Source organism: Anomaloglossus baeobatrachus, chromosome 9 (genome assembly GCF_048569485.1).
Source record: "Anomaloglossus baeobatrachus isolate aAnoBae1 chromosome 9, aAnoBae1.hap1, whole genome shotgun sequence".
NCBI lineage: Eukaryota > Metazoa > Chordata > Amphibia > Anura > Aromobatidae > Anomaloglossus > Anomaloglossus baeobatrachus.
Genome location: NC_134361.1, coordinates 175,728,670 through 175,747,957, shown reverse-complemented (window position 1 = coordinate 175,747,957; position 19,288 = coordinate 175,728,670). Strand labels below are relative to the sequence as shown.

Below are 19,288 nucleotides of genomic sequence, written 5' to 3'. Positions count from 1 at the left end.
GTCTTTTCTCCTGTCTGTCTTTTCTCCTGTCTCTTTTCCCCTGGCTGTCTCTTTCCCCGTCTGTCTCTTTCCCCGTCTGTCTCTTTCCACGTCTGTCTCTTTCCACGTCTGTCTCTTTCCCAGTCTGTCTCTTTCCAAGTCTGTCTCTTTCCACGTCTGTCTCTTTCCCCATCTGTCTCTTACCAGGTCTCTCTCTTTCCAGGTCTGTCTCTTTCTCGTCTGTCTCTTTCTAGGTCTGTCTCATTCCAGGTCTGTCTCTGTATGTTTTTGTCTGTCTCTGTCTGTCTCTTCCCCTGTCTGTCTTTTCCCTTGTCTGTCTCTTCCCCTGTCTGTCTTTTCCCCAGTCTGTCTTTTCCCCAGTCTGTCTTTTCCCCTGTCTGTCTTTTCCCCTGTCTGTCTTTTCCCCTGTCTGTCTTTTCCCCTGTCTGTCTTTTCCCCTGTCTGTCTTTTCTCCTGTCTGTCTTTTCTCCTGTCTCTTTTCCCCTGTCTGTCTCTTTCCCTGTCTGTCTCTTTCCCTGTCTGTCTCTTTCCCTGTCTGTCTGTCTTTTTCCCCTGTCTGTCTCAGTCGTTTTGTCTCTGTCTCTTTCCCTGTCTGCCTCTATCTGTCTGTCTATTTCTGTCTCTTTCTCCATGTGTCTTTTTCTGTCTGTTTCTGTCTGTCTGTCTTTTATTTCCTATCTGCCTCTGTCTGTTTTTCTCTGTCTCTTTCCCTGTCTGTCTATGCTTGTCTGTCTGTCTCTCAGTCTGTCTCTCTGTCTCTATCCGTCTCCCCACTGACATCTTATTGCCTCACACATAAGCTTCTTATACTAACAAATTCCTTTGTTCCTATAGCAACCACTCACAGCTGCTATTAATAGCCTGTAGCTTGCAGTTCCACTCACTTTAATGGAGGCAGACTTTTTGGAGAGGAAGAGGCACTTTGCACACTACGACATCGCAAGCCGATGCCTGCGATGCCGAGCGCGATAGGCCCCGCCCCCGTCGCAGGTGGGATATCTAGTGATAGCTGCCGTAGCGAACATTATCGCTACAGCAGCTTCACATGCACTCACCTGCCCTGCGACGTCGCTCTGGCCGGCGACCCGCCTTATTAAGGGGGCGGGTCGTGCGGCGTCATAGTGACATCACACGGCAGGCAGCCAATAGAAGCGGAGGGGCAGAGATGAGCGGGACGTAAACATCCCGCCCACCTCCTTCCTTCCGCATAGCCGGCGTGAGCCGCAGGACGCAGGTAAGGTGATGTTCCTCGCTCCTGTGGCTTCACACACAGCGATGTGTGCTGCCGCAGGAACGAGGAACAACATCGTAACATCGGGCCTTCCTAAATTATGGAAATGACCGACGCAACACCAATGATACGATTTGGACGTTTTTGCGCTCGAAAATCGTATCAAAAAGGATTTACACACTACGATATCGACTGCGATGCCGGATGTGCGTCACTTTCTATTTGACCCCACCGACATTGCAGCTGCGATGTCGCAGTGTGCAAAGTGCCCCTAACTGTAAAGCGCAGAGTTAACTTTTTCTGTCAAAACATAGTCAATGACGTTCCCTGAGTCACATGAGTGTCTGTTCAAAATTTTGTGATTGTAAATGCGACGGTGCGGATTCCTTTAGCGGACATACGTACATACACACACACACACACATATATACACACACACACACACACATAAGGGGGCTTTACACACTACGACATCGCTAATGCGAACTCGTTGGGGTCACGGAATTGGTGACGCACATCCGGCCGCATTAGCGATGCCGTTGCGTGTGACACCGATGAGTGATTTTGCATCGTTGCAAAAACGTGCAAAATCGCTCATCGGTGACATGGGGGTCCATTCTCAAAAATCGTTACTGCAGCAGTAACGAGGTTGTTCCTCGTTCCTGCGGCAGCACACATCGCTCCGTGTGACACCGCAGGAATGAGGAACCTCTCCTTACCTGCCTCCCGGCCGCTATGCGGAAGGAAGGAGGTGGGCGGGATGTTACGTCCTGCTCATCTCCACCCCTCCGCTTCTATTGGGCGGCCGCTCAGTGACGTCGCTGTGACGCCGCACGGACCGCCCCCTTAGAAAGGAGGCGGTTCGCCGGTCACAGCGACATCGCCGGGCAGGTAAGTATGTGTGCCGGGTCTGGGCGATGTTGTGCGGCACGGGCAGCGATTTGCCCTTTGTAGCGCAACAGATGGGTGCGGGTACCCACACTAGCGATATCGGGACCGATATCGCAGTGTGTAAAGCCCGCTTTACATAATGGTAAAGAGCTATGTAATATATAAATAAACTACCTACCTAACTAACTATATATATATATATATATATATATATATATATACACAGTATATATATATATATATATATATACACATACTCTCTCTCTCTCTGTATATATATATATATATATATATATACAGTTAGTTAGTTAGTACATACAGCTGTACTAGTTAATTGAGCTGTATCTCTATGTACCAGTGCATTGTACCTGTAAAGAAGAACAGCATGTACAGATGTAGCCAGAGAATTTCTCTTGTCCTTGGCAGTATAGCCTGCTGCTCAGAGCTACCTCTCCCATGTCACAGGAGGAACGAAAGAATTTTTGTCATATAGCCGAGCCGCTCGGATCTGGGCTCGTCGGTGGGTGGCTCGAGCGCCTCCAGACCCGGGGGTCACGTCGCTCTGAAGGGAGGCTGGCACAACGTGAGGGGGTTTCGGTGGGGAGGTTCACGGCCGGAGCCGTGGTTTTGGGTTTAAGTTTGTGACGCTACCCACGGGTCGTGGTGAGTGTGGACACCACCGCTGCCGTTGACTAGGCTCCCAGGGACAGTGTTGCGCAGCCAGGTTGATGGTACCGGGGCCCGGTTGTTGGGGTTAGGATGTGGGGGTGCGGGCGTGTTGGCGTGATGCGGGGCGGTGCGCGGCCCGAAGGCACTGTTGTACTCACTATGACAGATACACCGGAGTCTCTAGTAAACCAAAAAGATGGTGGTCGGTGCCCGCAGCCGGCTGCGTCTGGTCCCCCACCCGGTTTGGTGGTCCCCGCCTTTCTCCTCCACCTAGTTTGTAGATTTTGACTGCCTGCGCTTCAGCGACGGAAGTCCGCTCCCCGGCTTTGTGTGTGTCGGGAGACCCCGTTTGCCCACAGACGCTTGCCCGTGGGATCTCTCTGACTGAGCGGTGGCTTTTTATCCCCCTCGTTGGGCTGTTGTCTTCAGTCGGGACTTGGGTGGGAAAGAACCTAAGGTCCAGACCCCAATCAGTGAATTTGACTCGGTCCAGTGGCTTCTGGGCCTCGTTCTGGGTCTGAGTACCCCTCCTGGTGCTCCAATTTCCAGTTGGTTCCCTGGTTCGGTACCGGCGGGCCACTACTCTGTCCTGGTCCATTACGGTTCCACCAGCCGTCTTCCCGGCTCCTGCAGGCGGCAACCACCATCTGCCTCCTGGCCACAGGGTATCCGGGCTACAGCCCAGATTCCCGACAGACGTTTTCTCCTACTAACTCCTCTCCTTTCACCTCCTAGACTGCTCTCCTCTCCTCCCTAACTTCATCTGCTTGCTTGTCCCACCTAAGGCTATCCAAACTCCTCGGTGAGCGTGGCCAACCACCTGGCTCCACCCCCCGGGTGTGAACGTCAAAGCCTGAGAGGGGTGACTCAGGGTTTTTAGGTTCGCTGCTGTTACCTTTTTAGGGGACTGGTGTTTGTGCAAGGGCCTGTCTGTGACTACCTGGCTAGTCCAGGGCGTCACATAGGTCTTGCGTGGAGCCATCATTACCATGGTTTAGAGCTGAAGTTAAGACATACCCTAGTACAGCTATTTCTGAAAAATAAAAAAGTTTTGGTTCCTCCAAGAAGAACATAAAAAGGAATGGACAAGAATGAAAATCATCCAGTCATGAAGGGGTTTAGACTAAGGTACCATGGTGTTCCTCATAAATGTATGATAATAAGGGAACTTTCATACTGCGCATAGGATAGCAGCAAAAATATTTTTGCTTAGCAAACTCTAATTTGCCCCTTTCATCTCTAGGCACCATATAGATCAATGACATTTAATAAATCTCTAATCAAGTGGCTAGGCCAGCAGGTATTTATGCAAGTTAGTTAATCCTTCTGCCTTGCTAATTAATTGTGAATGTAAAATATACATCAAAGAAACCAATGCAATTTACGGCATGGTAATATAATAGAAATTATGATCCACTGAAAGGGAACACAAAATTTAAAGGCGTTTGTCTGGGTTTGGCTTGAAAGTCCTCCAATTGTGATATGCCTAACTTGGCCACATTCCAACTAGACTTGCATGGCTTCACTCAATTCACTTGTATTTAGCAAGTCTAGTCAGAATGTGTCCAAGAGTATACATATTAGACACTTGTGGTGACATGACTGCCTGGTCTCACTACCAGCGAGAATCCTGATAGCATGCACTTTTCACGATGTGAGAATACACAAGTCTGCAGTCACAGAGAGTGACTACAGACTTTCATGCCAAACCTAGATATGAGCTTTAACACTGATATATATACTCAACTAAATGGCAGAATGGCAGGTTTGGATTATAGAAGAGGTTACTTAGATCATTAACAGAATGGAGTGCAAACGTAGGGTGATAGACAACTCCCCTCTCCTCTTCCCACCATCTAAGATTTCTCCCGTGCCTCCCCCATACTCTGGAATGCTCTGCCACAACATATCAGACTCTCGCCTACCTTGACAAGCTTCAAAGGGAACCTGAAGACCCACCTCTTCCAACAAGTCTACAACCTGCCGTAACCCTCAGTCTGATGCAGCGCCGCACGACCAACTCTACCCTCACCTACTGTATCCCCACCCATCCCCTGTAGATTGTGAGCTTTCGCGGGCAGGGACCTCTCTCCTCCTGTACATGTCTGTGCCTTGTATTGTTTATGATTATTATACTTGTTCCTACTATGTATACCCCTTTCACATGTAAAGCGCAATGGAATAAATGTCGCTATATTAATAAATAATAATAATAATTTAGAATTATTAATAATTAATAATTAATTTAGTCAATTTAGAAGGCAGCAATGATAAAAGTAAGCAAACAATGTACATTTTTACTTTATAATAACTGCATCTTTTCAAAGTTTTTTACTTATTTAAATAGTATACAACAAAAAAAAGGGGATGTAATAACGAATGAACAATGTAACTTCCCATTAATAATTAGCCAATGGCTTAATTATACTCACCATATTGACCTCAGATATTTGGTCAATGCTGGATATATGTATACTCATCCCCACAGTGACCGGAGGACCTGAAAAACAAAAAGAAGAAAATATTATTATGATTATTAGCAATAATTTGGGGGATTATTAGTAAAATATTCATGTTTTATAATTCTGTAATGCATTCACATATTTTAAGATACGTGGTGGTGTGTATAGATGCAGGTTGGTCTTCAGTTGTCAGAGACAGATGAGGACCGAGGAGAAGACAGGAGCAGTTTATTCTGTCTTCTTAACTACCAGTATAACTGACATAGTGCTGATTTTTAGGCTACATTTAGATATCTACAGTCATGGACAAAAGTTTTGAGAATGACACCAAAATTATATTTTCACATGATCTGTTGCCCTCTGGTTTTTAATTGTGTTTGTCTGATGTTTACATCACATACAGAAATATAATTGCAATCATATTATGAGTACCAAAAGGTTATATTGACAGTTAGAATGAGTTAATGCAGCAAGTCAATATTTGCATTGTTGACCCTTCTTCTTCAGGACCTCTGCAATTCTCCCTGGCATGCTCTCAATCAACTTCTGGACCAAATCCTGGCTGATAGCTGTCCATTCTTGCATAAGCAATGCTTGCATTTTGCCATAATTTGTTGGTTTTTGTTTGTCCACCCGTCTCTTGATGATTGCCCACCAGTTCTCAATGGGATTAAGATCTGGGGAGTTTCCAGGCCATGGACCCAAAATCTCTATGTTTTGTTCCATGAGCCATTTAGTGATCACCTTTGCTTTATGGCAAGGTGCTCCATCATGCTGGAAAAGGCATTGTTGGGCGCCAAACTGCTCTTGGACAGTTGGGAGAAGTTGCTCTTGGAGGACATTCTGGTACCATTCTTTATTCATGGCTGTGTTTTTAGGCAAGACTGTGAGTGAGCCGATTCCCTTGGCTGAGAAGCAACCCCACACATGAATCGTTTGAGGATGCTTAACAGTTGGCATGAGACAAGACTGGTGGTAGCGCTCACCTCTTCTTCTCCTAATAAGCTGTTTTCCAGATGTCCCAAACAATAGAAAAGGGGATTCATCTGAGAAAATGACTTTACCCCAGTCCTCAGCAGTCCACTCCCTGTACCTTTTGCAGAATATCAGTCGGTCCCTGATGTTTTTTCTGGAGAGAAGTGGCTTCTTTGCTGCCCTCCTTGAAACCAGGCCTTGCTCAAGCAGTCTCCGCCTCACAGTGCGTGCAGAAGCACTCACACCAGCCTGCTGCCATTGCTGAGCTAGCTCGCCACTGCTGGTAGTCCGATCCCGCAGCTGAAACACTTTTAAGATACGGTCCTGGCGTTTGCTGGTCCTTCTTGGGCGCCCTGGAGCCTTTTTGGCAACAATGGAAGCTCTCTCCTTGAAGTTCTTGATGGTGCGATAGATTGTTGACTGAGGTGCAATCTTTGCAGCTGCGATACTCTTCCCTGTTAGGCCATTTTTGTGCAGAGCAATGATGGCTGCACGTGTTTCTTTAGAGATAACCATGGTTAACTGAAGAGAAACAATGATACCAAGCATCAGCCTCCTTTTAAAGTGTCCAGTGGTGTCATTCTTACTTAATCATGACTGATTGATTGCCAGCCCTGTCCTCATCAACACCCACACCTGTGTTAATGGAACAATCACTAAAACACTGTTAGGCGCTCCTTTTAAGACAGGAATGCAATGATGTTGAAATGTGTTTTGGGGGTTAAAGTTCATTTTCTTAGCCACTATTGACTTTGCAAGTAATTGCTGTTAAGCTGATCACTCTTTATGACATTCTGGAGTATATGCAAATTGCCATTAGAAAAACTTAAGCAGTAGACTTTGTAAAAATTAATATTTGTAGCATTCTCAAAACTTTTGGCCATGACTGTACATGACATGTCCTCATGTTCTAGTGCCGTACATCTTTTTATCAGACAGCACATGGATCTATTGAGTTTCATGATCCATACATACACAGAATGTGTCTACTGTTCCTGAGACTCAGAACATGTCTTATTCTCATCCATTTTGTGGATGAGACTTGGCCATTAAAGTCTAGGGGAATATGTATAAAACATGGAAGAGATGCTTTGTACTTCAGTTTTCCATCCGAGTTTAACCCGTTTTTAATTGATCCATTGTTATGAGTCAATGGATGAAAAAATGTTCGGACAGTCCATCTGCTGCAGTGACCACTCAGTATTGGAGTTTTTTGGTCAACACAATTCCCCCCACACACACAAAATGCAATAAAAGCAATCAAAACATTGTATATACACCAAATTGGTATTATTAAAAAATATCAGCTTGATGCACCCCCCAAAATACCCTTACGAAAGTCCTTTCACTAAAAAAATATAAAGTTATAGTTCTCAGAAAATGGTGATACACTAAAAACAAAATTTAAAAAAAAAAAAATAGAGATTTTTCTTTTTCTTCATCACTTAGAAAACCACTATGCCAGTTTGGTGTCACAGTAATCATGCTGACCTGGATGGAGAATCATATTAGTAGGTAATTTTTACTGTACTCTCAATTTCATAAAAACAAAACACAAAAGACCATCATAGAATTCAGTTTTTTCACCATTTTGCAATGTTTGGATTTTTTTTGCAGGATATTATATGGTAAAATAGAGGGTGTTATTCAAAATCATAACTTGTTTCACCAAAAGCAAGACTTTGTATGACAGACGATAGAAAAAAAAAGTTATGGTTTTCCGGTCCAGCATCCTCCGGTGTCGGCAGAGAGAGTTGTACTTCTCGTCACATTCTAACTAAGCATGCGTGGCCTTTCTCAGTTCCTTGTATTGAGCGAGGTAGAGCACATCAAGCCAAATTATGGCTAGGCGTATGCAAATCGCATACTTGCATTCACGTGACCACCCATTCTTTCTGTCAACACTGGAGAATCCTGACAGTGTGAGTTGTTCACACTGTGAGGATTCACAAGTCTGCAATCACAGAGTGATGTTTCCCTGAAAATAAGACAGGGTCTTATATTATTTTTTGCTCTAAAAGATGCGCTAGGGCTTATTTTCAGGGGGCTTCTTATATTTTCCCATGAACAACAATCCACATTTATTCTTGAGCAAAAAAAAAATAAAATCAACATTTATTCATATATAACCAGTCATCGCATTCTGCGACATCAACATTTCGTGTTAATCCTAGTACTGGTTCAGATGCACAAGTTCTTATCTGATCCGCTATTCTCATGATGCAGAATCAGTCCTATATTGGTGTGTACAGATCATATATACAAAGGTTTAAATTACCTGTCTACATTTTTTATTCTCTATGTACTAAGTTTACCCCAAAAGAAAGCAGACACCCCTTAAAAGAATCGCACTTACCGAACCCCAAACAATTAGAGCTGGCAAGTGAATGGGCTCTCACATACAAATCTGCATTGCTGTCAGGTCCCCCTGCGTTCTACAGTGATTGGCTCCCCCTGGTTACTGGAAACAGTATCACTCACACAGAGTGATACTGGTACCCGATCTGCTTGTGAGAGCTGCAGTGAAATGGACCTGAGAGCGACAGAGATCTCTGTGTGAGAGCCCATCCACCATCGACACTTATCAACTGTAATTGTTTGAGGTCTGGTGAGCGCAATTTTTTTTGGGGGGGGGGGAATGTCTGCTTTCTTTAATAAATAGTCCTGTTGTATTCTTTATCATTTTATTATTTGCTTCCTTATGGAATCACAACTAGGGCTTATTTTTAGAATAGGGCTTATATTTTATGCATATGCAAAAAAGCCCCAAAAATCCTACCAGGGCTTATTTTTGGAGTTGGTCTTATTTTCTTATTTTTGGGGAAACAGGGTACTAGTATTTCATATCCTAGAAAAGTACACAAATAATTCACTATTTTAGATAGTTTGCGGTACTCAAATTTCATTAGTGTGGTTTTCCATGTTTTCGGGGTTTTTTTTCCATGTAAAAATGTAATTCTCTCTAGAACTGCTTTGTGGTATTGGATTCTAAACAATCAAGTAACAAGTCCCACAAATTTGTTTATAATTTTTAAAAATAAATTAGTGTTGGTATTGTTTGATTTCATATGGAGGTCAGAATGGACTTCCCTACTCTATGGATCAAAAATGGTTAGCTAGGACTCCTTGGGCTTTTTGCTATGGTAAAACTTGATAGACATGAATCTGTTTTATCATTAATCCCCTTCACAACATATGACGTAAACGTACATCATATGCTGTGTTCCTGCCTTTGATGCAGGCTTGAATGCCGAGCGCACATCTTTCCCGACACATGACAGCCAATTGAATCAGCCAACATGTGCCTCTACCAGCCGCGGGAAGATTAGAGATTCAATGGCAGCTATTAACCAGTTAAATCATGCTATTAATCTTTGACAGTGGGCTGTTGAGGAGCACATCATTCCTTCTGCCCATCAGCTTGCACGTCATGTGATCGCCGATGGCTTATCAAGACAGATGGGGGTTTGCTGAAGACCCTCATTCCTGTCATTATGATACTCCTATGAACCACAGTCCATGGCTGGCATTCATAGGATTTTGTGATTTCTACTATACAGAACAGTATTGACTCTGATGCCCTGCTTGTACAGCACAAGCAATCAGACGTTCACAGCTTCAAGTCACCTAAGGGGACTAATATATACAGTAAAAAGTTTAATAAAAAAAAGTTTTTTTTAAATATTGAAAAATAAAGAAACATTTAAATAAAGAAAAAAATGACACATGTTTGGTATCTACAGTGCCTTGCGAAAGTATTCTGCCCCCTTGAATTCTTCAACCTTTTCCCACATTTCAGGCTTCAAACATAAAGATAAAAATGTTAATGTTCTGGAAGAATCAACAACAAGTGGGACACAATTGTGAAGTTGAACGAAATTTATTGCTTATTTTAAACTTTTAGAAAAAATAATAAGCTGAAAAGTGGGGCGTGCAATATTATTCATCCCCTTTAAGTTAATACTTTGTAGCGCCACCTTTTGCTGCGATTACAGCACAATTTGCTTGGGGTATGTGTCTATCAGTTTTGCACATCGAGAGACAGAAATTCTTGCCCATTCTTCCTTTGTAAACAGCTGGAGCTGAGTGAGGTTGGATGGAGAGTGTTTGTGAACAGCAGTTTTCAGCTCTTTCCACAGATTCTCGATTGGATTCAGGTCTGGACTTTTACTTGGCCATTCTAACACCTGGATACATTTATTTGTGAATCATTCCATTGCAGATTTTGCTTTATGGTTGGGATCATTGTCTTGTTGAAAGACAAATCTCCGTCCCAGTCTCAGGTCTTTTGCAGACTCCAACAGGTTTTCTTCAACAATGGTCCTGTATTTTCCTCCATCCATCTTCCCATCAATTTTAACCATCTTCCCTGTCCCTGCGGAAGAAAAACAGGCCCAAACCATGATGATGCCACCACCATGATTGACAGTGGGGATGGTGTGTTCAGGGTGATGAGCTCTGTTTCTTTTACGCCAAACATAACATTTGGCATTGTGCCCAAATAGTTTGATTTTGGTGTCATCTGACCAGAGCACCTACTTCCACATGTTTGGTGTCTCCCAGGTGGCTTGTGGCAAATTTTAAACAACGCTTTTTATGGATATCTTTGAGAAATGGCTTTCTCCCTGCCACTCTTCCATAAAGGCCAGATTTGTGCAGTGTACGACTGATTGTTGTCCTATGGACAGACTCTCCCACCTCAGCTGTAGATCTCTGCAGTTCATCCAGAGTGATCATGGGCCTCTTGGCTGCATCTCTGATCAGTCTACTCCTTGTTTGAAATGAAAGTTTGGATGAACGGCCGGGTCTTGGTAGATTTGCAGTGGTATGATACTCCTTCCATTTCAATATGATCGCTTGCACAGTGCTCCTTGGGATGTTTAAAGTTTTGGAAATCTTTTTGTAACCAAATCCGGCTTTAAATGTCTCCACAACAGTATCACGGACCTGCCTGTTGTGTTCTTTGGTCTTCATGATGCTCTCTGTGCTTTAAACAGAACAATAAGACTATCACAGAGCAGGTGCATTTATACGGAGACTTGATTACACACAGGTGGCTTATATTTATCATCATCAGTCATTTAGGACAACATTGGATCATTCAGAGATCCTCAATGAACCTCTGGAGTGAGTTTGCTGCACTGAAAGTAAAGGGGATGAATAATATTGCACGCCCCACTTTTCAGTTTATTATTTTTTACAAAAGTTTAAAATAAGCAATACATTTTGCTCAACTTCACAATTGTGTCCCACTTGTTGTTGATTCTTCACTATAACAGTAACATTTTTATCTTTATGTTTGAAGCCTGAAATGTGGGGAAAGGTTGAAAATTCAAGAGAGCTGAATACTTTTGCAAGGCACTGTACATATGTACTGAATTGGATGGGGAATTACAATGCCAGGTCAGTTTTGCCATATAGTGAACAGGGTAAAAAAAACAAAACAATTTTGGAGTTGCAATCTTTTTGAGATGTAGTTACATTTTTTTTTCTCATTTTCCAGTACATTATATAGTAAAATGAATATTGTCATTCAAAAGTACAACTCATCCTGCAAACAACAAGTCCTCATATGGCTATATTGATGGAAAAATAAAAAAAGGTTATGACTCTTGGAAGAAAGGGAGGAAAAAACAAAAACTGGAAATGGCCTGGTGGTGAAGGGCTACTACCCTAAATGTGCTGACTGAGTACCATAGACTTAGGTAAAACAAAAAAAAAATGGGCTAAGTATGTGTTTTGCATGTGTAACTATTTACTTACTGTAATGTTTCTATGCATTGTATTTATTCCTGGTCATATTTGTCTGTTAATGGCCACAGTGTGAATGTGCACCTACGTATTACGCTTATACTAACAGGTGTTCTGGCCCACATTTTTTTTTTTGTTTCAGTTTCTTGTACTCAGTAAATGTAGGGGTTGTGATGGTGGGATATGGTGGGTTGTGTAAGTTCAGATGTTGGGAGTGTTGCCTTGTGTGTACATTGTCCTGTCTGCAGGTTATTCACCCCCTTCAGTGCTTCTGTCCCTAGGTCTGGGGGAGGGGGTCCTGGAATCCACTCAACCTCTCTGCTTACCTGGGGGATTATTCAGTCTGTCTGAGGACAAGAGACAAGCAGGAAGATTTATCCTCTGTGGGTGAAGCTGGGCTACGGTCCGCGCCCCAAGTGAGGCTTGTACATTTATTGCTTACTGGACTACTTTACTCTCTGTGTGGTGGATTATTTTATGGACCTTCTGAATTGCATGGAATAAATGTTCTTTGGATTGCTCACTCATCTCTCACTCTGTTGATTGTGTGATACTGGAGAAGGACCCTGTGACAGGGGTGCAGCTGCCCCCTTTGGGCTGAGCACATTATATACTGAGCTTTCCCGGGGAAGGTGTTAAATACGGTCAGCACAGGTCCTTCTCAGGCCCTGTCTACTTTGAGGTCTGTTGGCACACAGTAAGGTGAGCTACGAGAGTAAAAATCATCCTGGATGGCTAAACCTTGTCAGGGTGGGATGGTTTTTAGACTTATTTTATAAAAAAATGTTAATGAAGTATCCTATGTTTTTTATACATGTGTTGCTATCTACTTCATGTAGAATTTTTATGCATCATTTTTTATTCTACATTATATTTGATCTAGGTGTATTTAAGCTGTTTTTATACCTGACATTTCCATTATGTATCAGGATACTGAGCCTATCTATCTAAATAGAAGGGGCGCAGGAATGAGGAATACTCAGCACATCGAGGGATGGGAAGATCTTGCTATAGTTTTTAGCAAATGTTTTATCTAATGTCAGTGCTGGATTCCAAGCCACACAACTCAGTGGTGATGTATAATAACTTCCATTGTCCTCCATTCTGCTGCTGCTTCTGTAACGCTACATGCCCATGATCCAGACACGCTAAATCCGCAAGTGCTCTCTGCAGGAGACCGCAGCGGCCCACAATCAGGGTTCAGGCCATTTCGGTCTATCTCTCTGTTCTCCCTGCGGAGAACACTTGTGGTTCCGCAGCAATAAATTCACACGCTGGGGCTCGGGAAGATGCACCACATGTCAGTTTATGCTGCAGGAAAAACAAGCACAGTAGGCATAAGTTTTATAGAAATCCCATCCACTGTACTTGTATTGTACAACGCAGTGTTTTAGAAGCAGTGAAAACACACGGCGCCCAAATCGCTGTGAACCCTGATCGTGGGTACGCAGCCTAAAAGTGCTACTTAAGGGTACTTTACACGCTGCGATATCGGTACCGATATCGCTAGCGAGCGTACCCGCCCCTGTCGGTTGTGCGTCACGGGCAAATCGCTGCCCGTGGTGCACAACGCTAACACCCATCACACAGACTTACCTTCCCTGCGACGTCACTGTGGCCGGCAAACCGCCTCTTTTCTAAGGGGGCGGTTCGTGCGGTGTCACAGCGACGTCACACGGCAGCCGTCCAATAGCAGAGGAGGGGCGGAGATGAGCGTCCGGAACATGCCGCCAACCTCCTTCCTTCCTCATTGCTGGTGGACGCAGGTAAGGAGATGTTCGTCATTCCTGCGGTGTCACACATAGCGATGTGTGCTGCCGCAGGAACGACGAACAACATCGTACCTGCAGCAGCAAAGATATTAAGGAAATGAACGACGTGTCAACGAGCAACGATATTTCACGTTTTTGCGCTCGTTGATCGTCGCTCCTTGGTGTCACACGCTGCGATGTCGCTAACGGCGCCGGATGTGCGTTACTAACGACGTGACCCTGACGATATATCGTTAGCGATGTCGCAGCGTGTAAAGCACCCTTTAGAAAGAAGAGCAAGAATCCCTAATGCCTCTGTGTGCTGTGTATAAAAGACATCATAACAGATAGTTTCCACCCACTAGCTCAGAGACAACTAAAAATTGGAAAACTGGTAAAAATACAGGATATCAGCCATATAATGGCCAGAAATGGTGTTATTTCTCTTTTACACACATGGCAGATTTTTTTATTATTATTATTATTATTATTATTATTATTATTATTATTAATAATAATAATTTATTTAAATTGGAATGAGCAACACATTTCAACTTGTATTTGATTCCTTACTGGGTAGGAGTATTTTAAAATATTTTATATCTTCATTTATTCTGGCTGTTTTGAATAATCCATATTGTAATTCATATGATTCATTTAAATATCTCTAAAAGTATATGCTTGATATATGTCGGTTCCTTAGTCCATCTTGCCTCTAACATGGGTAAAGAAAGAGCATTTCCCTTGTAATGTTTTTTTTATTTTGTAGATATGTTCTTGGGGAACCAATCTCTTCACAGAGACCAGATTGCTTTGGAACCAATCCAGATGCATTAAGTGAATAAACTGACTCTTCAGGGACATATGGTATCACATATTGTGTTACTTTGCTATATGCAAGTTCAGCATACTGTAGTTTGGATCATCTTTCTTTTAGAAAAAGTCTTATTGAAGGTGCCTTCCGCTTCTTTGTCTTTTTTAAGAAATTGGACCCACCAAGGATTATTATAAGGCCCTCCCTCTGTCTATAAAGCATACGTGCATGTTCACGCTAAAGTAATTACTGTATATACTAGAGTACATGGCAAGTTTTTAAGCCCATTTTTATGCTGAAAATGCCCCCCTAAGCTTATACTCGAGTGAGGGTCCTACAAAAAATTATTCTCACCTGTCCTCCATTCCCGCGATGTCCTCTTACCTGCTTCTTGCGGACCGCAGGCACTTAGACCTCTTGGTGATTGCGGCCGATGCAGGCGTTGCCACTGCTGTCAGCACTTTACTTCACCTGAATTATTTGCAGTGCTGCAAAGCATTCAACTGCAGTAAAGCGCAGAAGACAACAGTGGCAGCCCCAGCACTGGCCGCGATCATCAAGGGGTTTATGTGCCTGCGGAAGCAGGTAAGAGGACACCACGGGAATGGAGGACAAGTGAGAATATTTGTTTTTGTGTGTGCGTGTGTGTGTGTGTGTGTGTGTGTATGTGATCAACAGCATAATAGAGGACAAGAAGGGGTCCACAATGAGGACATTACTAAAGGATGGCACATTACTAGAGAGCTCATTACTACAGCAGACAATATGGGCCGATTATTACAGGAGACAATATGGGCACATTACTACAGGGGAAAATATGGGCACATTACTACAGCAGACAATATGGGAACATTACTACAGGGGACAATATGAGCTCATTACTACAGTAGACAATATGGGCACATTACTACAGGGGACAATATGGGCACATTACTACAGGAGACAATATGGGCACATTACTACAGGGGACAATATGGGCACATTACTACAGGGGACAATATGGGCACATTATTACAGGGGACAATATGGGCACATTACTACAGGGGACAATATGGGCACATTACTACAGGGGACAACATAGGCACATTAATACAGGGGACAACATAGGCACATTACTGCAGGAGACAATATGGGCACATTACTACAGGAGACAATATGGGCACATTACTACAGGGCACAATATGGGCACATTACTACCAGTATGTGCTGCATTTCCAACGCTAGGCTTATACTAGAATCCATAAGTCCAAAATTAGGTGCCTAGGCTTATACTCGGTTCGGCTTATACTCAAGTATATATACGGTATGTTGTCATTCCAAATTCAGAACTTATCATATATAAGGTTTATTTGGATTTTTGGATATTGGTCAATGCCAAAAGAGACCCTGTTTTAGCCAAGACAACAAGTATAAACAATAAGGAAACCCAGATTTTAAATGATTATTGTGGGCAGACATGGATACAGTACTCTCTCTTCCTAACTGCTCTGACATGTCTTCAGTACTTTGGGATAGTTTAGTCTTCCCCCTTCCAACTTTGTCCATTTGATCTTCTGACAGCTTTAGCTAGCCCGACCGGGTCAGCTTTGTGCTCCAGACCTGCAGAGGTGGCCTCGCGCTTTAGGATTGGCCCTAGCACCTAGGCTTATGTCCTCTCCTTTCCTTGCTCAAAGCCATTCTGTCTCTTGACCTTCAACCATGTCTGCCCTACTCATTTCTTCCTCCTCCCACTACCATTACCCTATCTTTTCTAAAATCGTAGCTGAAACTCTATCTTCTCATCTGACTTAAGGTATTTGTTTGGTGTGAGATTATTCTTTAGAAGTCAGTAGAACAACATGACCTCACTCTATAGGTTATCAAATTTGGCTTTCTTGAAACAGATTCTCCCATAATTTGCATTGAGATGGTGAATCACACTCTACTTGGCCAGTATGGAATTATTGCAACGAGAGATGGGACCCTATTGTACTTTGACACTAGAGGAAATAATTGAGACTAATCCAAGCCTCCAAGGAACTTTTCGTACATCCAGATCAAGAGGACTATCCTTCCTGTATTGGAAGCAAAATACTAAAAAGTTTGCCGTTACCAACTTTAGGATGGCTTTGAACAATTTCAATGTTTTGGGGAAAATTCTATGGAAGCATTAAGCTACTGCACTGAATAATAAAGCTTCTATTATATAGAAATAAATAGCGTCAAAGGTGTTTCTTCCTTGTTCCAATCACAAGTAGGAGAAATGGGAAAGCAAAGTGATGCTTCATGTCTTAGAAATTCGCTGGAGATTCTGCAGCATGAATCTAGGGAGTTTTATATCCAAAGGACATTACGTGCCACTGACCTCTATAACTGGCTGCCCTTATATATGACTCAGAGAACAACATGTGGAGAATTGACCCACTCTGGCTCGAAAGAGCCAGAGACATCATGGGAAATACAGGCAGGAGGCCTTAAAACTTTGGTCTAAAGTCTGCTTTACACGCAGCGATGTCGCTGGTGAAAGCACCCGTCCTCGTCGGTTGTGCGTCACAGGCAAATCGCTGCCCGTGGCGCACAACATCGCTGACACCCGTCACACAAACTTACCTGCCTAGCGACGTCGCTGTGGCCAGCGAACTGCCTCCTTTCTAAGGGGGCGGTTCGTGCGGCGTCACAGCGGCATCACTAAGCGGCCGCCCAATAGAAGCGGAGGAGCAGAGATGAGTGGCCGTAACATCCCGCCCACCTCCTTCCTTCCTCATTGCCGGCGGCCGCAGGTACGATGTGGTTCCTCGTTCCTGCGGTGTCACATATAGCGATGTGTGCTGCCACAGGAACGACGAACAACCTGCGTCCTGCAACAGCAACGATATTTGGGATTACAACGACGTGTCAACGATCAACGATTAGGTGAGTAATTTTGATCGTTAACCGTTGTTCCTGCGTTTCACATGCCACGACGTCGCTAACGAGGCCGGATGTGTGTCACAAATTCCGTGACCCCAACGACATCTCGTTAGCGATGTCGTTGTGTGTAAAGCTCGCTTAACTGCAGGAACCCAACTGCCTAAAGGAAAGGAGCAGAGCACAGTGTAGAACTGAGTAAAACATCATCAGAAGATCATCTTGAAGTAATAAAGAAAAGCTTTCACTAATAATAAAAATATATTTATCTATATGTATATATATATATATATATATATATATATATATATAAATTGTCACGCTCTTTTTCCAAATTAAAACATATAGAGATTGAAAACAAATTTCTTTGGTTTCACCAATTCAATAGAATTCCAATCTGTGAAAATATAATATAACGTATATGATAAATTCTATAAAGAAAAAAAAAAGACAAATTAAAAATGTAAATGCCTAAATCTCTCACTTCCCCTACAAATAAGAAAAAAAACTATCTCATTTTGAGATCATACCCAGATTGTCAAGTCACTTTCACTGCAAAATGAAAAACGATTCCGAAAAAACAATGGTGCAATTGTTTTTCCTTCACCATTTGTCCAGACTTGGAAGTACTTTCTTGTCCTTCAGTACATTACATGGTAAAATGAATAAAATCATTTAAAATTACAATGTTATCTTGCAAAAAAACAAAAAATAAAAACCTTACATGGCTATGATGATAGAAAATAATAAGACATAGCTCTTGAAAAAAGGGAAGAAAAGGGTAAAGGGAAGAAAAGGGTAAAGGGAAGAAAAGGGTAAAGGGAAAAATTGAAAATTTGCTCCATCGTGAACGAATGAATAACCTTGACACACTCTAGTTCAGTTATGTACTTCTTATACACTGGACCCCAAAATTGTATATAGTCCTATTGAAGTCAGGGATCATCCTGATAAGGTACGCCTTGTTGACCTGGGATGGCTTTTACACTTTTTATCAAAAAAAAAGTCAACTAAGAACCCAATGATAAATAAAAAATGTCCATCAAAATCAATGTCTACTGTTTTTTCTTATGTAAATTGTTTATGCTACAAAACATATGACAACACTATAATAACAAAACCATCGCTCCCAAAAATTTCTGAATTCCATTTCCCTGGTGACCCATTTTAACGAAAGCCGAGATTCAGATTTTCATTTTACTAAAGACCTCTGAGCAATATTAAAAGGAAAGCTTAAATTACTCCAGTAATCATTTGATTTCATCTCCTTCTCCAGGCCAATAATATTTTAACTAGTGATGAGCGAATGCTAAAATGCTCGAGTGCTGATTACTCGAATGGAGTAGGTCAGATGCTAGGTTAACCTCAACTCGAGGGACAATGTGAAACTTGATCTTTTTTCCGGTAGATCCTCCCAGGAGGTCTAGGGGGGCAGTAAAATCAGTGAAATGGATGAAAACAGTTCACAAATGCAATGGAAAAAGCATAGGGAAGATGCCTGGAGGCATCTCTGACTCCCTGACAATGTTATCAGAGTATTACGACACTTTTACGATGTGACAATAAAACCTACAAAACCAAAGATAAAATGGATTATTCATGAAAAAATGTTAGGAAACGTTCTATACTACATAAGGACATTGCACTGATTATGGTGCCATCACCACTCACCATGTTGGTTGATTCCTCAAAGTTTTTGAGAACCGCACAGATGTCAAAGATCTATGCCCACATGTTGGTTCTTATATGCAGAGGTTGCCCATAATACCAACCGGCATGTTGTAGCATGTATTCAACTACTGGCCTTTGCTGCTCACAGAGCCTTGCCAACATACATAATCTGGAGTTCCAGCATGTG

The 19,288-nt window shown here is 42.7% G+C and overlaps 1 protein-coding gene across 1 annotated transcript in view; it reads right to left on the bottom strand.

The window, feature by feature from the left end:
* LOC142251359 (gamma-aminobutyric acid receptor subunit beta-4-like) overlaps positions 1-19,288 on the bottom strand; it is a 327,605-nt gene that overhangs the window by 144,131 nt on the left and 164,186 nt on the right. Inside the window, exon 3 of the mRNA XM_075324070.1 lies at positions 5,224-5,291. Coding sequence (XP_075180185.1) covers positions 5,224-5,291 — 68 coding nt within the window. The remainder of the gene's footprint in view (positions 1-5,223; positions 5,292-19,288) is intronic.